The sequence below is a fragment of the Erithacus rubecula genome (genome assembly GCF_903797595.1).
Source record: "Erithacus rubecula genome assembly, chromosome: 2".
Taxonomy (NCBI): domain Eukaryota; kingdom Metazoa; phylum Chordata; class Aves; order Passeriformes; family Muscicapidae; genus Erithacus; species Erithacus rubecula.
Genome location: NC_136685.1, coordinates 94264200 through 94288096, shown reverse-complemented (window position 1 = coordinate 94288096; position 23897 = coordinate 94264200). Strand labels below are relative to the sequence as shown.

Below are 23897 nucleotides of genomic sequence, written 5' to 3'. Positions count from 1 at the left end.
ACAAAGAGCTTGTTCCCAGCAGGTCTGATCCATTTGAGCACGGCCAAACTGTGTGGTGGAAATCATCCAGAAATACTTGAAGCTTTTTAATTTTCCTTTTTGAATTCCCAGGCTAAGATACATAAACCTTTCTTTGAAACGATTCTACTAATAAACCTTTTTGTTTATTTTTTCTATGGCCCCCTTTTTATCTTCTCTCTTTGCCAACATTTGCAGAGGGCTTAATCAGTGATTAACAATTTAAAGTGGGATGTGTATGTACCACTTTGAAGAAGGAATCAGTTTGTTCAAAAATTACTGAAAAAAAATATTAAAATAGTCTAAGTTTCAGTGAAAGAGTGGGTTCAGTGGCCCCTCTTGCCTAGGACCTACCTACATGATTAATGCTGTCCAAGCTGCAGTGACACAACACAGACTGACCTCATGAACACAAAGATCTGGGTTTCATATTTACCTTGGGATGCAGTTGTTGCTCCAGTGTGCAACATCTCCCTGCCAAATGGGTAAATCTGTTGCTAATGTGTGGATGCCTCAATGGAAACCTGTGCAGAGAGCCTGGGTGAGGCACGGTGTGAATTGTATTGCCATGGCAACCCTGGATTTCTTTCATCCATTTACATTTGCATCCCTTTTTTTTGGCATTTTCACAAATAGAGTCTTCAAAGATTATTGTTTTTTCAATAGCTGAGTGGAATAGATCACTAAATTTGCTGCTAATGCCATGACAAAAAAGTATGAAAATGAAGTTCATGTGTGGGTAGAGAAAGGTTACAGTTATTTTGCAGGTCTAAGTTAAATTTTTGAGCAGGAGTTGTCTGAAGAAGCCCTACATTTTTAAAGACATCAGGACAGAGGAAGAGAATGCAGCTCAGACAAACTTTTCTATTCCCAGACAGTCCCAATATAGATTCTGGAAATCAGAAAAAAGCAGTGAACAATCTATTTGTCTAATATGCCACCCCATTGCTGTAGCAAATAAAATGGAATCCCAATAGTTGATGAACTCAAAAATGCTCGAGACCTTTTTTTTTTCTAATTTATTAATAAAAAGTATAAAGAAAATCAAAAAGCTTCTGGTGTTATTTATTAATTATGACTAATTTCTTCAATCATTTTCTGGCACTTATAAATGTCACACAAGAGAATTATGAAATAACTCAAATAAAACTGTGTCTTAATTGTTTTTGTAACATACATCTTTTCACATGAAAGGCATGGGTCTGTTAATTTTCACAGTGGAGTTAAAGGAGCTGTTCCTGACTTCTGTACTATTTACAGGAAGATGAGAGGAGATTACAGTCAACACTTCCAGCTTGCCCAGACCATTAGGTACTACCAGCTTGCCCAAGGAGTGCTTGAATTAGCAATTCTTCTCTCTCCAAAGCACCTCCAGTTTGCCTGGAAAGGACTCTTCATCCATCTCCATCAAGCATAAGGACACCTGGCTTCACTCCATCACTCTGGTTTTTCAAGAATTCCATGGATGGTTTTTGTATGGGATGGCTCTGGGCACTGTTCTACTGAGGAGGAAGAAAAGCCACCTAAAACAGAGGTAAAGAGACTGACTCAGAACACAGCCAGCTTCAGGTCAGCCTTTAGGAATCACTGATGGGAATATTTTTGCCAAGAGAATTTTTTCAGTGGATGCCAAGTGTGTTTTCCCACAACAATCACAGTTTGTTAGGCTCAGGTTTTACCAGTTCTGGTCTCTGAGGGCTCTGTGCCATGACTGCCCAGGCTCCAGCTGCAAGTGTCTGCTAAACTGCTCAAGTGAACTGCTTACAAACACCCTGCAGGCAGGATTTCATTCCAAAGCAGTAAGTGAAAATTATGATTAATTATATATTCCCAGAAGTTATGATCAGTTTATGAATGATTAATGAAAAAAAAAAAAAAAAAAAGAAAGAAAGATGACTAAATAGACTATGAATATAATTTGCAATCAATAATTTAAGCAACTTCATCTCCAAAGGCAAGGTCCTTCTCATATTTACCTAATGATAGTCTGCAGTGCAAGTGCCTGGTGCAGTGCTGTGAATATTCTGTTTCCACACATGAGCACATCAAAATGCATGTTTGCAGTGTCCACAGCTCTGAGTGCAAAGGGCAGGCTCTCAAACAAACTGCACACAGAGCTCAGGGGGCTGAAGGCATCACAGTGCTGAGGGCTCCTTCCACAGCAGGGGATGCAACCAGGAGCCAAGAAGGTGAAAGATATGGAGCCATCCCTGCCTTGGCTCTGAACCTACCCTGCTTTCCCCTGGGGGGTGTAATTTACACCCCAGTTATCCATATCCCCACCCAACTTCTCACCAAAGCTGGCATCCAGTGCAAACTGCCTTCAGAAACAGGGTGTGAGACACAGAGATGCTGTTCATGTATGATCTACTATTGTAATTCCTGTCTCTAGGAAAGCTCATCTGGATGCACTCCATGGATTTCAAAGAATGTCATGGGTTTGGGTTTTTTACTCCAGTTTTGGACCAGGCTGAAAAGGAAAGTGTCTGACTTCACCCAAGGATGCTCCTGGGGTCAGCTGCCCCTCCACTGCATGTTTTCCCTAAGGATTTGGTTTCCTTCCTGCTTTCACCTCAGTGCCAAATGTTTGGGACCAGCACTAACACTCTAACACTGCAACTGGAACAGCTGCATCACAGAGGGTTAGCAGAACCACGATGGCCAAGGTGGTTCTCAGATGTATAAACAGCACAAGTGTTGCAGGAAAAGGCAGAGTCTTTCACAAGAACCAAGCAGCAAAACTGGAAAGTCCAGAGGAAAAAGTCAGGCCTGACATGAATGGAGCAGACATCAAAAGAAGCACAAAGTGGGGAGTGTAGTTCAAATGTAAACCAAATCACATAATTCTGTTAAAAATGTGAAGTCAGACTGACCAAGAAGTGTAAGTTACTTCTTATACCCACCCTCTGACTGTACATTTGCTGCTGTGTAAGACAGGCAGAGGTAACTGCACTCCTCAGAATAAAAAAAAAAAAAAAAAAAAAATAAAAAAAAAAAAAAAAAGTTCTGCTCACTCATCTATGAGCTCAGTTTCTAGCTGAGCCATTGGTGGTCTGTTTGACTGGTCAGGACATCAGCAATTCCCCAGAAAAAATAGCCCAAAGTCCAATTGCCTTTGCAGCCCTTCTCATGCTGCAGGTCTCACCTCTTTTCCTCTTCCTCTCGCAGCTTCTTCTCCCAAAAGCCCCCACAACTCCAGGCTGAGATTACTGCAAGGACCCCACCCTCTCTTGTCAGCACTGAGGAGATTTCTTACCATGACCTCTGGCATCTCTCTAGGTGTACATGACAAGGGTCAGCCACTGGAAAAAGGAGTAGAAAAGGTGCATTGAGTGATGGTACACCAAGTCTTCAGACTTGTCTCAGGACCTTCAGGGGTGACCCCCTGACTGTAGTCCTTTTGTACTGTACAGGATAGCTAAGGGATTTTGGACTGCCTCTTTCCCTTATTACAATTCAGACCCAGAAACTCTTGCCATATGTTGTTTTCCATGATAAATCATTGCAGCAGCTGCAGCAGGAGAAATTGCTGGGAAAGGGTGGCACCTGCCTGATTGCAAGTGGAAGAGAGAGCAAGTTCTGGGAACCTGGCTGTCCTACAGACAATCCTATAGAATAGGTTCAGGTCCTCTGCTTGCAAACTGTGCTCTGCCCTTGCTAAAAACAGATTTAATGAACAATGTGGCTCTGCACTAACCACAGAGTGTAAATGGTAGCTGGCGAGATTGTAAAAGGCTTTTTAAAAAAATCTTTTTAAACACTGGGTTGTCAAATAACAGTCCCCAGACTGATAAAATGCAGTACTCAGCCATATCACTATGGAGCACAGCAGGATTTTTGCTTCAGACTAGCTGATAAAAAGCCTGATGTATCCCCATTCAGCGAGCTATCCTTCAGGCTGTGCTTTTAAGACAAACAGCAGCAGCAACCATTTGTCTGCTGTTTCTTTCTTAAAACCAAGATGTTTTGCAATTCAGGATTAACAGAAGAGGCAGTGAGAAATGAGGGCATGGATTTTTTTAAAATTTTTATCAGTTCCTCAAAGTCACTTTGAGCAATGTTTCCAGCATGGACAGGCTGGTGTCAGCAAGGGAAGACTCCATGCCTTGGCCAGAGATGGCCAGGGAATTCCAGGGAAACACCTCCCACATGGGATGTGCTTCCAGCCAGGCAAAACCTGCACCACTATTAGCTAGAATGGAAGCCTAGCAACATCACACATCATCTTTAACCTCACCCTTCTGCTAAGATGTGGTCCCACTTTGGAGCTGGAGAGAAGAGAAGGAAGGAGCATTCTTACCTCCATCGCCGTCATCAAGATTTGTGATCCGCCCTTTGCTAAATTTTGGAATGCATCTAGGGGCAGAACAAAATAACAAAAACTTATTTCATGAGGAAGAAGCAAGAATGCAATGCAGACATAAGGCTGTGGCAGCTGAGGAGCAGAGCTGCAATCCCTGTGCTGGGATTCTCTGCCTGGCTCAGGTGTCCTGCCTGGCCACAATTCATTTCTGTGCTGGGTACCCCTTCACAGCCTGGGAAAGCATCCCAAATTTGGGGCCAGAATTTGGCAGAAGTGTAGGGACAGGCAGTGCTCAATGTGGCTGCTTTCATCTCCTCTCATAATTTGTTTCAATTGTTTTCCTGCCTGAAGACTGACAGGAGGATGGTGAACTAATGAAACACATCTTCCCACAGGGAAACTTTCTGCTGGTCCTGTTCCATCCTCCCTGGCAGTGAGTGATCACAATGTGCCCTAAAGAAAGAGAGTCGCTTGAAGTCATTAGTATGCCTTGCAAGCTTTTTGCAGGGAATATAAATGCAGATGCTGCTGTTATTCAGCTAGAGTTTGAAATTAACATTGCTGAAAGTTTTTTTTGACAGAACACTTTGCCATCAGAAAATTTAAATCCATTCAAATATTGTTATTCTATGTGCATATTTAGACTGCAGTATGTCTAGGAGAAGTCTTCAAATCCAAATGCTTGGATAAACTCAAAACACAGTATTTTGAGGGGTTTTATTTATTTTGAAATTACTTTTCTCCCAGAAATATGCTGTTATAAACAGTAATAAAAAGTTGAAGCAAATTTAAGTCTGCCTGTCCTTGAATGATACACTTCTCTGGGATCCTAGAGTTTCCCATCCTGAATGGGAAAGACTGTTAGATTCCAGATGTTTTGAAACCAACCCACCTTAGCAAAAAAGCTGCTGGGAGAGGGTAGGAACAGAGCACCAGGGCTCATTGCCCATCTGCCCCTTAGGAGGCCACCAGAGCCACCTGTGTGGCCCAGAGCAGGGAGGAAAGGTGGCACAGCAAGCCACAGAGCTCTGAAGAAAAGCACAAGGAAAACCTCATGTTGTGCCCAACCCTTTGACAAGGCTGTATTTGCAGGGCTGGGCTTGCACCCAGCAGTCTTTTGAGGAAAAAGTGGCAGTGCTGAAATTACCTCCTCTGGGCAGAGGTAAGTGCCTCTTTACTGCTTCATTAACTCCAGTTAAATAGAATTTGCAAAGAAGCTGCTGCTTTTGGTTTGGGTCTCATCTCTGGCTATCTTGAAAGGATGAGTAATGATTTAATGGGACAGATTTTATCTTCCCTGCTGCACTCACATCATCATAAAGGTTGACTGCCTTTTATTCCCACTTGGCACCCTTATCCTCTCCTGTAACAAACTTATTCACAATGGTCTAAAAAGTTTGAGAAATGTATTCCACATTAAAGCCTCTGTAAAGTGATAACTGAAAGAGTGGAGAGCATTTTAAGATTCCCATTATAGACAGCAATGAGAATTTAGAGACTCCTTTCCACATGGATGCAAAGGATTTGTCTTTACATTGGCACTTAAAATGTAAAAGGATCTTTTCTAAATGAAAAAGAAAATACAATGGCACTAATTTAGGCATAAAAACTTTCATCTACAGCAAGCGACATGTATAATCACAAAAAATGGGTGTTTACAAGCTCTTTTTTTTTTTTTTTTTTTAATGAAAGCATTAAAATCTGGACACACTCTGATTTTACAACACTTTCAGAGCTGCTTCTGCTCTACTCCCTTGAAATGGGATTTTAGGCAGTGCCATCCAAGCAGATCTGCTGACCACTATTGGCCCATTAAACATCAGTGCTAAAAACACATGGGAGAAAATGAATGCTCATTTCCATGCACTGTTGACACCCAGCTCATTCCAAAGATGAAATAAATTGCTGTAGTGATGTTCTAGCACAGGGGTCACGGTTGCTGACTTTGTTTAACTACCAATATCTCCAGTCAAAATGCTTATTATTAGAGTAGCAAAAATTACGATTTTGTGAAACTGAATTTCATTTCCATTCAGGCAAAAGCTCATTTAGGATGTGCCTACTCCCTCTTTGCAATAGTTAGATGGAACACAGGGTTTGTTTATCCACAGAGGATACTGGACTTTCTCCTTACCAAAAAACTGAGAATTGTACTGAACAGTAAACTGCTGCCTTTCTCCAGTGGACAGGAGATAAATCCAGCTCCTGGCAAACAGGCTGCCCAAGGAGCTGCCTGGGCCCTGCCCCGACCTGGGGCAGGTGTGTCGTTTCCAGGTGAGAGGAATGATGGATTTGTCTTTACAAACAAGCTATGGGTCTGCTGGTAGACAAAACTAGCACTGAGAAATAAAAGAAACAATGGGAAGGATTCCACTGATTGATGAATGGACAAAAAGATATTTTACATACAAACTGTAGGTTTGCTGATAAATGAAATTGGATATTGAAGGATAAAAGAAGCAATGGGGGGGGGGAATAATGAATTCTATAAGAATTAAAAATTAAAAGGAGGGTTATGCATTAGAGGGGAATCTTAGGTGATTCAGGAAGTTTGTATCTCACAGTGGGGAAAGAGAGGGGGAATTGCAGCCGGAAATTAGGATAAAAGGAGGATGCGTCCTCCACAAATTTGAGACCCCAGAGGAATGCTCTTTACTCAGGCAAACTGCCAGGACTCAGTGTCCCTGTGGAGCCCAGCCCAGGGTGTCCCAGGTGTCCTGGCACTCACGGCTCATGGTGTCCAGGCGCAGCATGCAGCAGAGGAAGTCGCAGAAGCCCAGCCGGCCGCCGGCATCGCCGTAGCGCAGCGCCAGCAGGCGCACCAGCCGCCCATCGCTGGCCAGACCTGCGGGGAGAGCACAGGGCAGACAGGGCCCGGCTCGGGTGGCCTCCTGCACCCTGCCAGCCAGCTGGGGACACCCTCAGACCACCCTGTCACACACCCCTGGACAGCCTTTCCCCCGCCTCGTGCTGAGAGTCGGCGCAGGCGGATGGAAAAACAAAGCGGCTTTACTCACTGACTCCCATTGTGCAGCTGCAACACTGAGCTGGCTAATCTTGCTTTGCCTTTCTAGCTTTTATTTTCTATAAGAAAGGGTGATTTTCTTTGGCTCATAACTGTAAAAGTCTGAGCGTGGCATTTACAATACCACTGGCTCTTTCTGCTAAAGGGGCAGATGCTGCACACTCAGGTTATTGTGCTGCATAGCATGCCTGGGATTCTTAATTTTTACATTTTCTCTTCTATTAGAAAATGGTGAAGGGTGCATTTCTTTTTTATTAGCTTATTATTCAATATTTGTGTCGCAGTCTGTTTGGATGGAAATTGGTATTCAATTGAATGAACGAAAATTGCTTTTTAGAATGATTCTTTTATTAGTTAAATAAAACTACCCTAAATGTGCTGGCTGTATAAGAGGAATGATTTAAATGTATTTTGCACTAAAAGCTGATATGCAAAACAAAAGGGAAATTTTCTGCAGAGAGCTGGACTGATAGCTTTGGTTTAATGCCTTCTCTGAGACTTCAGAAAAGTCTCATTTGCTCACTCCAGGTTTTAGTAGCTCAGCTGGATATGAAGTAACTTTCCTGCTTTTTCAACCAGCTCTAAACTTTTAGGTTTTAAATGAATTCATCACGGAGCTAAATTAGTTGAAAAAGCAGAAATAAAAGAAATGGCTTCTCCACACCTGTGTATGGAGAGAGAGAGAGCCAATGGAAGTGGTTTAATATCACCATTGACAAACTCTGGTTGCATGAGCCTAGTTGGAGGTCTCCAGCAGGAAGCAGGTACACAATGCTGAATAATTAAAGAATGGAAATGCATTTGGGCTTCATTTCAAATTAAGGTAAACCTGATTTTATATTCTTTTTGAAGGAGATAAAGACAGTAATTAAAAATAAATCTAATTAATGAAACATCTTCTTTTAGTCTGGTTTTAAACCACTGTAGTGGTGAGCAACAAATTCTATTTTTAACCTTTTGAAGACAGTGGGAATTCAATCAAGCTCTCTCCAGAGAGTGGATTCCAGCAAATATTGCTTATGGGATGCTACAATCAAGTCTTACACTAGTAAAACACTGGTCAGTCTGGGATACACTTGCTCTGAAATCTGCCTACTTGGTAATGTCTCTCAATTAACCTCATCAACAGGACTGAAGGGCCAGTCCTCTCTGTTCCCAAGACCTTTCAGCTGATTTGTATGACTACTCCCCAAATCTTTCATCTGCTGGATTCCTCCCTCTGGTTTTAGTCAAGCTTTTAATTACTAACTTGATGTTATCATTTACTGTTGCCCAAGAGGGGTTTGTAAATACATCAAGCCAATGCTGCTGCATTTCAGGGCAGTGCTGCTGTTAATGGAGCTGGCCTGCTTTACTCTGATCCATTATTATCATTGGAAGCATTAGGAAAACAGTGAAAATTAAGCACACACTGCAGTGCTTTGTTGGGGAGAGCACTGAACACTTCAGGGAACAGCTGTCTGGCAGCTGGATTTAGATACATTAATGCCATTCCCAGAGATAGCACCAAGTTCCCAAATGCCTGCTGGGGTTCCTGCCCAAAAGCCAGGACAGGGATCATCCCATTGCCCAGCCAGATGCAAATGCAGATGTCTGGCTCAGAGGGCAGCAAGAATGAGCTTGTAATTTTCCTCCCCACTCAGAACTACTTGTACCCAAACATGTACTGAATCTGGCACTTAACAGCATCTTTTTCAAACAGCTTCATTGCTTTGGCTGACAGGACTTCTCCATGTACACTTTTCCTCCCAGTTTTACACTTGAGCATCTTTCTCACAGAATGGGCCTGGCCATTCTTCTCCTTTGACATCTGGCACATCAGTGCTGCACTTCTCAGACAGATGCTGATTTTTTGTTGAGCTTTCAGCAGCAAAAAAATTATTCATGCATCCTGCCAGCTGATGGCTTCCAGGGATAGCAGTCCCTCACCAGCTTCCTCCTGGGACAGCACCCCTCTGAGCTCCAGGCAGCCAAATGGGAGTTTCTCTACTGGACAATTAAAACGGATTGCTGTGTCAGAGATGTGCTTCACACACACAGTCCCCACTGGGACGACTCAGCTAAAATGCTTCACTCCTGTGCACTCTCTGAGAGTTTCAGCACTCAGTAGCCAACAGAGGTCAGTGCAAACTAAATAAATGCCTGTCAGTGTGTCTTTCCCTTCTAGACTTAGTCACTGCCCTGGAGAGAAACTGCAGGAACTGAGGCAAGGGAAAGAATCCACTCTTCCTTTCTCCTTCCCTCTACTGGGTGTTCCATCCATGACCTGGAAGTGAGTCTGGCAGTGCTGCACTTCTTCTCTCTGCTGACTCCCCAGCACAGACCTCCCAGCAGAGCTGTGATCCAACTGGCATCTCTGTGAAATCCAAGCCACTTTCTCCTAAAGGTCTTCTTCCTTCCCTTTTTCACCCTTCCCTTCACTGCCACAGGAACAGGGAGGGGAGCTGCTCAGCCCCTCTGGGCATACCTGCTGCCTGAATAGCGTTCTTCAGTTCAGCAGCATCAAGAAATCCAGAATGGTTTCTGTCTTCCCTGATGAAGATATCCTAAAATACAGAGCAAAGGCAGATTTCAAGCTTTTACCACCATTTCCCACATTTACCACTACAACCAGTTATGTATGTTCTTTTCCCTTAGTAAATAATATGCAGCAAGAAGCTCCACAGGTAGGACAGGGTGGCTGTGACAAGGGAGACCCATTTTCAGAAGGCTCTGACAGAATGTTACTGTGTAAGAAATTCCACAGTTTGGGGTGGGCAGAAGACTTTTTGCTTTCCTAACACAGCATAAGCCACATTTGAGGTGCTGTCAGTGGGAAGAGCATCATATCTAGATGGGGAATTAGGTGGTGTCAGATCATCTCAAGATGGATGGGATGAGTCAGAGCCCAACCTGAGCCTTGAGGAAACCCTCCTGTCCTGCACCAGGACTGAGGGAGAAGGGCCTGACAAAGAGAAGCTGCCATGGGTGCCCTGAAGAATTTAGGTGGTACACTAAATACCATGTCACTGCTTCCAGTGTTTATCCTGGAGCAGAAACATTTCTCCCTGACAAGTTTTCATCAGATCCTACACATTTCCACTAGAAACTGCAGCAATGAGGAAATTACATTTTTCAGATGATTCTGCTAAAGAAGTCATTTCAGCCTAGAAAGCGTCTCTAAAAAAAAAAATTTAAAAAAATTGGCAGCAGTGGCATAGACATAGAGATTTCCATCAGATCCTGAGCCTAATTGGCCTTCCTACCTTTCCCCTCAATGTTCTCTGTTCTGGAAAGCCTGGGCTGCTCATTTGGAGCACTTTACACACCCGGCTGCCTCCCTTGCGTGAGAGGAGGGAACTCTGACCCACTAAGCAAGCAATCTCTGCAAGGCTGCCTCCTGCAGTGCTGTGAGAGCACAGAGCATCTGCTCCCTGCTGCTGGACAGCCCCAGGGCACAGAATCCACAGAATCCACATAACCCAAGCTCCCACAGCTCCCAGAGCCAAGAGAGGCACCCCCAGCCCGTACCATGTACTTTGTGAGGCGTTGCCAGAGGCTCCCAAACTCCTGCAGGGTGAGCCTCCCATTCGAGTTGAGCTGTGCATTTAGTTAAGGAATGAGCACTTAATGAGAGCTGAACCTGGCAGCCTTTGCTGCCCAGGATGCTGCCTCCACAGAGCTAAACACTTAAGGTGCAGCCTCTTCTGTCTGTTACTTCGTGTTGAGAATCTGAGAGTTTTTCTGCTCTCAGTCTTTAAACTCACTGTCTTTGTCACATTGTACAGCCACCCATGCCTGTGCTCACAAACCACAAAAGGTTTCTATTTGTAAGGTGCCTTTAACCACAGGGGAAGCTGCAGTGACATTTAGCCCCTGTGGATGAACATGGCCCCGTGTCCTTGCCTGTGCACAGGGCACCACAGGGTCTGATCTTCCTGGATCCTCCAGGGGAGCAGGCACTGAGGAGCCAAGAGAAGCAGGAGATGATGCTGATGCCTCCTGTCAGACAGCACAGCAGCCTTTGAGGCTGACAGCCCCCAGGGAGGGCAGTGTCAGTGTGCCTGCTCCCCTCCACACAGCACCCACCCCACTGCTGGATGGAGAAACCTCCCAACAGCAAAACTCATCACCAGTGAAATACATGCAGACCAGTGCCACTGCTGTGCAACCTGAGAGAAAAAACTGATCATGGCTTTGCAGCCAGGATAGGTCACACTGTACATGGGTTATCTGCAGGCCAGAGAATTAAAAATCTGTCCTGAGTTATAGCAGAGCAGAGGCTTTGTCAGCTCTTCGCATGTGCTGTGCATTCACAGTGCCCACTTATCCCAGGACAGGCTTTGCAAAGGAGGAAAAGTCTCTTTCACTGGCTAGATGCTGCAAAGCTGGACAGAGAGAGGGATTTCTGATAATTTTTATCCATTTTCTGGCAGTCTTTAAAGGTTTGAGAATGTCTCAAAGTTTTTTCAAGGCACAGAGGAAAAGAGACAATGAGCAAGTAAGAGGGAAGAAACACACAAGGAAGATGTATGTTTTCATCAAGGAGCCCTCTTGCTCTACAACAGCCACAAATGTATTTCTTATGTTGTCTTGTTAACAGCAAAAAGACTTGAGTGTTTCAGCTAAACAGGAAAGATACACTGGGATGGCCTGGCAGGCAAGTGCCCTGGGGTTCAGCAGTGACAGTGCTGCCCCTGACACCAGCAGGGCTGGCAGCCTACTGAAGTGCCACCCCAGAACAGCTGAGCTATGCCTAAACTCTGTCCTGCCTCCCTGTCAGCTCTGCCAAGGGTGCAGCTCAGCCAGGGCCCAGAGAGGGCAAAATGAGAGCAAAGAGACAGCTGGTAGCAGAAGGCTGATCCTCACCTTTCAGCAGACACATCAGAACCAGGGCATGCACAGAAAGTCCTGCATGGATGATGGGACAGTTATTTATTGAGGACTGGGGCTAATATTTACTTGCAGGCTCTCACACTGGGATGCTCAGCCCAGCCATAACTCAAGGCAAGGATGGGCAGCACCAGGGAAGTTTATTGCTTCTGCTGAAAGGATACATCCATCAGAGCTAAAATGCTTCTGCATGAATCAAAGCTGAATCTCCCTCCCAGGCTGGTCATTTCATCTGCAAGGATTGACAAAACAGAAGGAATTAGCAGGAGCAAGGGCTGTGACAAGCATCAGGACACTGTTCTGAGGGAAGGAGAACACCAGGCTGAAGGCTCACACAGCTGGAAAGCCCCAGCTCTGGTTCAGGTTCTCAAACAGCAGCAAAGGCTCTGTGTCAGACAGGGAATCTGCACATCTCAGACATCTCTGCTTTCCCCAAGGAAAGGTGCCTTGTTTGGGCTCATTCTGCACAGTCCCTGCCCAGGAATGGAAACCCTTCCCTCTTGGACTAAGGGAAACTACAGTGACCACTGAAAGGCTACTTATGCTGATTTAGCAAGTCCTAAGAGCCCTTTGAGCCTGAGGATTTTTTAAGGACCACCAGGACACCATTAAATCCTCTGTCTAATTTACTCTAGTCTAAGGATAGGGAAGCACCAAAAACATTAGCAGGGATGTAAAAGCTTTACCTTTCAGGATCACTTCATTAAGGAGTTGTTGCAGTTGCAAGGCATCAATAGTTGAGTCCTAATGCAAAATAAAACACGAGAGGTCTGTGAGCATAAAGTTTTCTCCTGTGCCACTTTTGCCCCAAACATTTTTTCTTCAGGCACTGTGGCAACCAAGAACCTGTGTTTATGTACCAAAAGAGCAGCAGCATTGCCTCTGGAGCATAACAAGACCCTCCATGCTCCCAGGCAGGGGAGCTCCAGGCACTGCCATCACCTGGGTTTGCTGTGCAGAGATGGGGAGCTGGGCATGGGCAGCACAGCAGGCAGCTGTGAGAGTGGGCTGGGAGCACAGGCACTGCTGCCCATCCCAAATCCCAGCTGCTTCCCTCCTGAGACACCCCAGGGCACCTGGCATGGCAGCCCCTGCTCATTTTCACCTCCACACATTGATATAACCATTAACTGCAAGAGGTTCATTGTGCAGAGACTTTTGACAGTGATTTTTTTCCTCTTGACTAAGTCAAGGAGTTCTTTATAACAGTTTATTAAACCATTAAAAGCATCTCCTGTGAACACAGAGTTTGGCTCTGAGAGAGCAGGAATCAATTACTCAAACACTGACTGATGTCTGGTTTCCAAGTGCTGAGAAGGCAAATGGAAAATGATGCTGATGAGAGGGGGGGACTACCCAAGGCTTTCTAATTGCTTTCAGCAAATAAACAAACCAAACCAAATCAAAGCCAAAAAAAAAAAAAAAAAAAAAAAGAAAGGAAAAAAAAAAGAAAGTACACATGCAAGCCCATCACCAGCACAGCTATAAATCTCCAATATTGCACTGATATATGGCACTAGACAATCTAACCCAGCTGAATGTCCCATTTTTCTGGGGGTTTTGGCAGGTCAATCAATACCATTTTCAGGGTATCCACTTGAGGATGGAGCTACATTTAAAAAAAAAAATTCTAAATGGATTTATATCAACATTATAGATCAGTTTTTCTTTTTGCAAGTCCACCTGTGGGGTTTTTTGGGGGTTTTTTTGTTTGTTTGGTTGTTTTTTTTCCCAACAATATGTTTTAGAGAGCATACCTGCTTAGCATATTTTAGGAAAAGAGCCTTATAGGAGCTGTCCTGGTTCTCTCTTGGTATATCCTGCATCAAAAACAAAGAGCAGACATAAATAATTCAGCTACAAAACAGGAGGCAAAAGTCTGTGTATCCAAACAGCACTTTAATTTCAGGGTCAGGGAATACAGTATAGGCTGCAGTTTTCACACCCCCAAAATAAAGTGGACTAGGAGTGAGCAACTGCTACTGCAATGAAGGAAGAAACATTTTTTGGATGGTCACAGCTAGTACAACCAGGAAGGAGCAGTTCAAGCATTAAAGAAGATGACAGAACACATCCAGGGTGGAATTCAGCAAGTCAATACATGAGTAAAGAGATAAAAGGCCTGATCCTTATTGGTGACCTTGGTTGGGATCACTGCTCAGGGCAGGTGAAGATTCATGTGAACCAAGAAAATAGAGCATGAGTTGGCTTTTCTCCCTCTTGTACCTTCTCAACCCCAAAGAAAAGCTTGGACTATACTTCATCAATTGCAATTGGAATGATTAAGTGATTTTTTTTTTTCAACCTTCCAGTGAAAATATCCACCAGGCACTAAGGCCAATTATCCCCAACATTATAAAGTTTTCAGAAAACAATCTAAGCCCAGGACCCAATGCCTTCATCTCTGTGTGAGATACTTCATACCAAGGAAGCCCAAATACCTGAACAGGAGGAGAAACTGTGGGTACCACAATTCATCAAAGTCAAAACATTGGCTAAGGACAACAGCCAGATAAACTGACAGCTTCTCAATGGAAAGAGATAAAGAGTCACCATCTACACTACCCCTCTTACGGGGCTTAATTGCCTGCTGGAAAATGAACCACAAAGAAGGACTCAGTTTTATGTTCTCCAAAGATTTGTGTCTTTGAAGGCTGTAAACAGCAGAATCCCAGTGGCAGGGTTTTGCTGGTGGGACCAGCAGGGACTGGACCAGCCCAGGCAATGTGCACAGCTCACAGCAAGAAGTCAGAAACCCATGGTAGCTGGGCTGGAGAAGCAAATATATGGGTCAAACTAGAGATGCAGCCAGTTTGAAAGTGCAGCTTGCTTTATGTCTCCGTATCTGAAGATATCCTGATGAAAATCAGCAGAAACCTGGTTTGAATCTCATCCCTATGGACTCCAGTGCTTTATAGGGTACAAGTACTTACATCATTCTCATGGAGAAAACATGTCCAATCTCACTCACAGGAATTGTTTCCCCCTCTCTTCCCCATGGATATATACCCATCTTACAGACATTGAAAGAAATTAGAATCTTTTAAGTGTTCTCTCCCCTGCTATATTTGTTTTGTCAAAGTGTTAAAGGTGGTGAGGTGAAAAGGACAGACAGACAGGCTGACAGAGGGACTGTACAGGACCTGTTTCCTCAAAAACCAGGCTCTGAAAAAGATATATGAGAAGAGAAAGGTCTCTGGTGTCACTCCATCTCTCCAGAGAGGTGCCCTGCCCTCCCAGCAAGGTTGCAGGTACCAGAGTCAAGGTCTGGGACAGTAGTGAGTGGTGAAGGGAGAAAAGAGCAGATGAAGAGGAGTCAGTAGAGGTGACTACCAGTCAGCTCACTGGGAGCCATTCACCACCACCAGAATCCACACCAGTTTCAGACTCTTACCATTGGCAGCCTTGGGCTGGTCAGGGAGTATGAGCTTCTGGAAAAGAGTTACAAAATCAAACTGGGAGAAAAGAGGCCTGTGATTTCTCTGAAAAGAACATTGATTTGCAGCCATGGTGGAAGGCAGGCACCACCAGTAGCACTCACCCAGCCCATGATCCTGCAGGATGCTCAGCACCCATGGCCCAATTCAGACAAGGCTGCTGCACCAGTCCTGGTCTCTCCATGCAGACAGGCAGAGACAGCTCTGAGTCTCCAGCTGCTCTCTGCCTTCCCCAAGCCAGCTCTTTTGGCACCAGCAGCAGAGAAAGGGCAGCTTGTCTCACCCTGAGCATGCCAGGACTAACCTCACCATGCAGAACACAAGGCTGCCTTGCCTTGAGCCACAGAAATTTTTCACCTCCTTTCTCTTTGCCCAGCTTAACAGTCAGGAATAAAAACAGCATCCAGGCTATTAAAAGGCAACATCTAAATATGTGCAGACTGCCTGAAACTGGGCCAGGCTCACCATTCCTAAGACACACTTACCAATCACATTCAGTACTTGAGTTCTGCTTTCCATAGAGAAATTAGACAAGCCAGGTTCTATTTTTATAACATCTGTATAGGTAAGTGCTGCAAAGACCCACTGGAAGGTCACTTCCACCCTTGGCCTAGTTCAGGAAGGTTGGTGAAGGTCACAGGCTCCCCTAAAAGCTCACTGCCAGGGCTGAGCTGCCTCACACATGACTCACCCTGCTGAAGGCAGTCCAGCCCACAGCATGGACTCCTTGTGTTTGCTTTCCATAACTCAGGAGTTGCCTCAGGTAGCCCTGGGCTATTTTTGCCCGGGGCCAAAGCCTGGAGAGCAATCTCATTATTAAGATATGGGCCAGTGAGGTAAGAGGTGCAGTCACATCCACTCTGAAGCTTTCTGAAGGGAAGGCACTGCACAGGTGATGTTTGCAGGTCATTTGGTGAGGCTGGGACTCAAAGTTTGCTCACCTAGAGGAGTAAACCACACCCAGATATTCACGTGGTAATGTGAATGTGTGTGTGTGTGGCAACAGCTGCCTTTGCATGAACTCAGATACCGTTTTTCCACTAAACTTATCTTCAAGGCTGCTCTCATGCCTACACAGAGCCCTGCCTATGAGGTGGCTGAGTGAAAGGATCAAGGCCTTTCACTGGTCCTGCTTCTCCAGGTCCCACTCCCAGCAGAATGGGATGTGATCCATGTGGCATCCAGCCAGCAGAACATAAGAAACTACCAAACAGCTGTTAAGAATTAAGAAAAGCTCCCAATCCACCTTTCAGCCAAGAGAAATGACCCCACAATCAAGGGTGGAGGACAAATCTCACAATTATTGCTCCCTTGTGTGGCTCTTTGTACCAAAGCTGAGACCCTTGTTGGCTGCAGATGGGCTCCTGCCCTGCTCTGCAGTGGCCAGCCTTGTGCAGCTGATCCCCCTCTCACTCCTCTGTGCCTTCTCCACCCTCCAAGAATGCATTGAAAGCAAATTGCCACATCAGTTATCTTGACATTAAACAGCTAATTCCAGGCACACCGTGAGTCTGGGCTCTTTAAGGAGAGCATGTCATCTTACTCATGGTGGTCTTGATTCCTTATGAAAATTCGTAAGAGGAACTGGAATTCTTGTTCCTCTGCTGCAGCAGGAAGCACAGAGTAGGTCCCTGGGCTCAAGGTGAGGTAGCTGGTCACATCCCGAGTCCGGAAAAAGATCTGCTTCAGAACTCTGGAATTCTCCTGAAAGAAAATGCAGCTGGCTGTGTCCCTGTCAGGAACAGAAGTAAATCAGGAAGCACACTCACAGCAGCCTTCCATTCCCACACTCTGAGTACACACTGCATCTATCACCTCCACCTCCCCAGCCTCAAAAGCCCATCTAGGGGACAGACTTCTCTCAAGGATATATCAGAGTTGCTCAAAGGTGGAGAAACTGAAAGAAACAGAAGCCAAAACAAATGTAAGGAGATTTGAAGAGAACTTCAATTAACATTGAGCAGACTGGAATTCACAAAGGAATCAAGGATGAATACTACTACTAAAAAATTCCCTGAGATCTTGTGTGACTAAAAGAGGTCGGAGAGCCCTCTAAGCATGTCAGATGACAATGCTTCAAGAATCCCAATCCAAACCAGCAAGTGTCACAAGAAAACTGAGTATTCTGATTTTGCATCTGTTATTCCACTATTTTTTTGCTGAGATGAAACAAATATAATGCAACAGCTATTACTATGATGACATGTAAAGATAGCATAATAAAAAACCCTTCCTTAACATATTCTCCAAAATATATCAGCGTGTATAAATTCCATTTAGAATGGTTATACAGCGTGGCAGAGTTATTTATGAGCCATGCCTTTGGGAGACAAGAACATAAAACTGCTATTTTGGAAGGAAAAAAAAATAGGATGACTACTGATACAGACAGCTGGGAGGTACACAGACTGCCAAGTATTATGGGTCAGATCTTGAGCAGATAGAAATGGGCAGTGTTGCAAAGAAATAAATGGTGTAATACTTTTTTTCCCCACTTTTGAGCCTTATTCCACATTCCTTCTGGTAAAAAGCAGAAGCAGATTAATATCTCAATGGAATCAAAACCGGTGTGAGATAAGAATCAGCCTCTATACATTTCTCAGCTCTATCACACAACATTAAACTTCCCTCACAGCCATGTATTAGTGTTCCACGTCTATATTTAATCAAAGGCTTCCTAGAGCTATCAGATATGTCCATTCTGGTTTGCATCCTTGCCTGCACTGCATCCTGCTCTCATCCTGCCAGGGGATAGCACTCCTTTTACTTCACAGCAGCAATTTATGCATCTCAGAGGGTACAGAACAAGGGATGCTGCTGCTAATGAATCATGGCAGAGAAAGCAGATCAGGGAGGAGGAGTGAAGCCACATGAAGCTGCACTCTCCTTGTGCAAAGGGGTTACAAAACCCCTCGTAAACTTTTACCCCAAGGTGCTCTGACTGCCCTCAGGCACTGAGGCTGAGCACTGGGAAATAGGGAATGGCACTCATACCCACTCTGGTTTATCTCCTGGACTTTTGCTGCTGCCAGGGCAGGACACCGGGCTGGCTGTGAGGAGCTGGTGGAGCAGCTCTCATATTGAAATACTTAGTGTGTGTCTGTGAGGGAATGTTTTCTGTATAATCCTCTGTGTGAATACACACCAATATCATTATATTAATAAAAGCTATGGTGTGACAGAGCAGCAGAACTGCTGAACACACAGCTGAGTATCAACTGAGGGAAAGAAAAATTTTAAATATAAAGCAAGAATAGAGAAAATCTGTCTCCTAGTCTCCTTCCTGGTTAAATAACCCCCTTTTTGAGGGAACCAAGAGCTTTATCATCACCTCTCAGTGAAGGTGACTTCTGTTAAAATAGGTAACTAATCTAGGTGGACATGCATCATGGGAGAGCACACAGAGACTTCCATGTCTGATGACTTTTGGGGATGCTGGAAGGAGCAATTCCCCATTTACCAGGAGCAACACTTTCTGAGTGGCACAGCTGGACTGATGGAGTCCTGCACCCCTGATACCTGCACAGGACAGAGGATATCTTCCATACAGATAGTGAGCTCCACTTGCCAGAGGGATGCCCTTTTAATGACATTTTTTATTTCTCAGACACACTTTTTTTTTATGAGCTACAAAGCCATGCTCTTCCTTTATGAGGAGCTGTTAAACTTATGGCATCAGTTATTTAAAGTCTGGGACTAGGGCAAAACTCTCCAGAATGAGGAGAATGAGGAGAAATTCTTCCATTTCAGTCTTTGGGTTTAGAACAACAGCCTCCCACAGTCATTAGACAAAACAAAAATGCTTTGAGAAAGATTAGCATCCATCCACACTGGCAACTGTGCTTTCAGCAAGCTTGGTAATGCTCTGAGACCAGCTTGAAAAGGCACTTCTCTGGACAGTCACCAAGGAAAAAACCCAGAGAAATTGCAGTGGAGGTATCTGAGTGGATTTTCCCTACATTGTCTCAAGCAAAGGCTCTCGAACCCAGAAATTCACACCACATACTGACTTTTTAACAGACCAAAAGGCAATTCAGTCTTTCTTTCCCACAAACAGGTAAAATAAACCACACAGAGAACAACAGTGCCCACATGATATCTGATTACTGTGCTTACCATGCTGAGGAAAAAGCCAATCTTCAGGTTTTTTTCATCCTGCATACCCTCAGCATGTTTTTGCATGAGTGAAATTGCTACATTATAGGTATTTGGGTCGTGATCCAGCACTTTGAAAAAATACTGAGGGTTTGTTGAGGCTGCACCTGCTGAGAAAGTGTTAATAGGTTAACAGTAGGCACAGAGATGTTCCAGCAGTAGAAGTGTAAGGTGTTGCTTGTGGGGACCCAGAGGAGCAGGCAGACACTGCTCCAAGATCCTTTCAATGCAACAGAGCACTGCAGTCCCCATACCAGCACTAGAAGTTGAGGCATCTGGAGGTAAACTAATTGCACGTTTATCATTTTAGAAATCTCTGGCAAAGTCACAGGAGTCGTGTGGATTTCTCAACCCCCTACATCTGCTTCACCTGCATGGCACAGTTTCCCAGCAGCAGAAAAGATGTGGCTCTTAATCAAACACCTGACCCAGAGGCTGAGCTGAAAAGGACTGTGGCTTTGAGGTGATAAACACATAGAAAAGGACAAAATGGTGCAAAGCTAACCTCTTCTTCCCCTCCTGCTACTGTTTGTGATGGGCAGACAGAATGACGAGCACCAGAGAGACACAGATGCTTCTTGGGCAAGGCTTTGGTTAACAGGAAGCATTCCTGATGTTAAAAAAAAAGAAAAAAAAAAAAAAGCAATTAAGTGCCCAAAAGGACTGAGATGGCAGCAGACTTGACCTTAATCCAGACCCCTGTGTGGCCTCAAAAGCTGCACATTAGAATGATTGTACTTGGACATGGACTTTACTACAGGGCCGCTGGAAAACACAGCTCCAAGGAAAGGGCTCTGCCCACACACTCTCAGCTCAGCATCTCCTGCATCCCCTTGCTCAGTCCCACACTGTGGTGTGCAGCAGCACAGGCATTGCTTTGTTATCACACCTTGAGACCCGGTGATAAGGTTAGGAGCCTGAAATCTGTAAGCCAAAACCTGCTTGCTGCTAAGTCAAGGATCATCATTGGAGAAAAAAAAGGAAGCCTCTTCACTGATCAGATGCTACCATCCTAGATTAAAAACACAAAGCCCAAACACTGATAGAGCTGTAGGGGAAAAAAATATAACAAAAAAAGTGAGATAAGAGAAAAAAGTAAAAATATACTACTACTGGAACTTACAATGCCAGAAGAGTTCTTGCACAGGCAGTGATACCACTGGTCTTATCTGCCCAAAGACCTTTTTATCTTAAAAAAATGAGCTTTTGTAGCACCATTACTTCATTCCATATCCATTTAATTTCAGAGTGCTTTTTGCTCTGTAAAATCAGCAGCATATTTGCCAGACCAGACTTTCTGATGAGGTCCCCAGCACCACCAACTGCAACTGGCTAAAAGAAGATATACAAGCTCATTTTGACTTAAGGACTCCAGAGTTCCTAAATCACAAGCCTTCAGTTTTAACTGAGCAGCCAGTGCTGTTGCTTTGTTCCTGCCTGTTTAGCTGATAAGTGCTGTAATGGGAACAGGCAGGCATTAACAAGTGGCAATCAATACTCCTGCAATTGGGTGCTCAGAGTGAATGCCAGCACCAGTGGAGAGGAGGAGACAGCATCCCTTACCCGAGGAATAGTGGCTCTTCCTCGTGGGAAGGCCTTGGCTCCACAGGTTGGTGTAGCTGGTCAGGGACCACACTGAGCAGTGCTCATCTCCAAAGTCCAGGAAGGTTGGGGTGCTGTTACATATATACAGCCAGGAAAACTGCTCCTGGAAGTTCTCATAGGACATCCTGCAGAGAGGGAGGGAAATCTCATCATTCACTTTAAGACAGAAGAGTATTGCCAGCAGGTAAGGGAGGGAATCCTGGCCCTCTGCTCAGCCATGGTGAGGCACATCTGGAGTGCTGTGTCCAGTTCTGGGCTCCTCAGGACAAGAGACATGGAGCTGCTGGAGCTGGCCCAGTGGAGGGTGATGGTCAAGGGATGGAGCATCTCCCTTCTGGGAAAGGCTGGGGGAGCTGGGCCAGCTCAGCCTGGAGAGGGAACTCACCAATGTCTGTGTCTGAAGGGAGGGGTCAGAGGCTGGGCCAGGCTCTGCTCAGTGATGCCAAGCAATAGGACAAGTGGGAACAGGCAGAGACTGATATACAGGAAGCTTCACTTGAATATGAGGCAGAATTCCTTTACTGCCCAACTGACCACACAGAAAGGTTGTGGAGTGTCCCTCACTGGAGTATTCCACAACAATCTTATCATAGCCCTCTGCCAGGTGCTCTGGGATGACCCACTGTGGTCCTTTCCAACCTGACCCACTCTGTGATTCTGTGAAGACACCACTCAGGTATCCACATTCACCCATGTCTTTAAAAAGGGATGATGAGAACCCTGCAGCACCTGCAGCTCCTCTGGCTGCTACCTTGCAGAAGAGTTCAGCTCTCAATGCATTTTGGGCTGCCCTACCTGCCCCCAGTGCCCCAGGGGAATCCACAGGGCATGTTCAGGGGTGTCTCACTGGAGCCCTGCCATCTCCAGCACATCTCTGCCACTGTCCCTTGCCTCTGTAGCTCCACAGTGCTCTGTCCCATGCTCATGCTCCACTCAAGCCTCAAGTGTGTATTTCAGACCCACTGCTGCTGCCCTGTGCTCATCAGAGGGCCACACGTGCACTTTCTGAATAATCAGTTTTCCTAAGGGACAGTTAGATTATCCATGTCTAAGCTGTATCTGAGAGCAATCAGAGGCAGTGAAAAACCACAAGCACCTGCAGAGCAGTCAAGTGCACAAGCTCAGTGACCTGCTTAGCCAGCTGTCCCCTTCAAGCACCGTCAGTCCAAGGTTCAAACCACACACTTTGTGAGGAGAGGCAATGTGACAAAATGACCAAGTCTCAGAGGGATGGATTTTTACTTCTCTCAGTTTTCCTTTTTTTCATCTTAATCTTGGCCAGCTCTATTTTTTCAAGTCTTGCTTCCTCTGAAACCACAGGGTCAGGACAATCTCCATTTTGCTGTTTGCACACAGCTAACACGGGGTGCCTTGAGCCACCACCAAGAACAGACAACTGCCCAAATTACTTTTTTCATAATGAAGGTGAATAGAAAACCCAGTGGACAAAGGATCAATAGGGAAATACCAGAATTCTCCATCATCCTTATTTCTGAGGAGGGCTTCTCTGTATTTAGGCTCAACACGGTCCCATTGATGAGAGCTGCAAAAAAGAACAAATCAACAGGGTGTGAGCACAATTTTTCATCTTTGGCCTATTCCTCAACCAGCAAATCAAACTCTGTGCCTTTGCTGTGCCTGAGCTTCCCACTCTGGGCTGGGGAATGCTCCCCACTATCCTGGTCACCTGTCCCCATGCTGGAGAGGTTAATGAGGCACCAAGCCACAGCACTCTGGAGCACTGACATTACCCTGACATGTAGAGTGTACATTACCCAGTCAAATGTTTATAATTTAGTGATAATTGTACTTTCTGCAGGGGTTTAAGATAAATAAACAGCACGTGAATCAATAATTTATTGATCTGTGCAGCTTACCTGTGAACGTGCTACTGACATTTCAATTACACTTAAGATTGCAGTTCACCCTTCCAAGAGGATGGGAGGATCTGCCTGAGCAGAGAGCTGTTATCCCAGCCTTAGACTCCTCTACACAGCCCACCAACCCTTCCAGACACAACACTCCAGCCTGACTTTTCCCAGCAGAATGCTTGTGTGTGGTCCTAGCAACAGGGAGGGGTGGGGCATATTAAATATCCTAAGAGTGGCACAAGAACATCTCTCTAATCATGGAAACACTGATACCATTCCAAAAGAAAAACTAAGGTATATTTATTTACAAAACCCTGTTGCAGTCTGTATCATCCCATTCTTTAGGAAAGACATGTTAGATTATCCACACAGGCAGCAAAATGGTCTCACATTCCCAAAGCTGCATGAATGATCCAGATTAGCTCAAACCATTCCCTGGCACTTTGCCTTAGGAAAAACAAAGGACCCTTTCTGTCCCTCTGTTTAACACTGCCCTGGTCCACTTTTCTAACCATCGTCCTCCCAGAGTCAGAGTCCTGGGAGCAGAAGAGAGGTGGATGTGTGATTACTGCAGGAGAATTCAATAGAAGCAGCCAGCCAGCATCTAAGGA

General features: G+C 45.0%; 1 protein-coding gene across 7 annotated transcripts in view; it reads right to left on the bottom strand.

Annotated features, from left to right (window-relative positions):
- Positions 1-1445: 1445 nt before the first annotated feature.
- Positions 1446-23897, bottom strand: part of LOC306798508 (calpain-13-like) — a 60407-nt gene continuing 37955 nt past the window's right edge. The window contains exons 10-24 of one of the 7 annotated variants that reach the window (XM_079298614.1): positions 22884-22958; positions 21374-21540; positions 20316-20420; positions 19772-19920; positions 17199-17359; positions 15613-15649; positions 13976-14038; positions 12905-12962; positions 12383-12450; positions 10857-10925; positions 9814-9892; positions 7050-7166; positions 4319-4374; positions 3275-3320; positions 1446-1541 (exon numbers count right to left, since the gene is read on the bottom strand). In XM_079298614.1, the coding sequence (XP_079154740.1) occupies positions 3294-3320; positions 4319-4374; positions 7050-7166; positions 9814-9892; positions 10857-10925; positions 12383-12450; positions 12905-12962; positions 13976-14038; positions 15613-15649; positions 17199-17359; positions 19772-19920; positions 20316-20420; positions 21374-21540; positions 22884-22958 (1231 nt within the window). In that variant the 3' untranslated portion in view covers positions 1446-1541; positions 3275-3293. Of the gene's footprint in view, positions 1542-3274; positions 3321-4318; positions 4375-7049; positions 7167-8609; positions 9336-9813; positions 9893-10856; positions 10926-12382; positions 12451-12904; positions 12963-13975; positions 14039-15612; positions 15650-17198; positions 17360-19771; positions 19921-20315; positions 20421-21373; positions 21541-22883; positions 22959-23897 lie in introns of those variants that run through there. The other 6 variants (XM_079298615.1, XM_079298619.1, XM_079298617.1 and 3 more) reach the window with 6 other exon arrangements.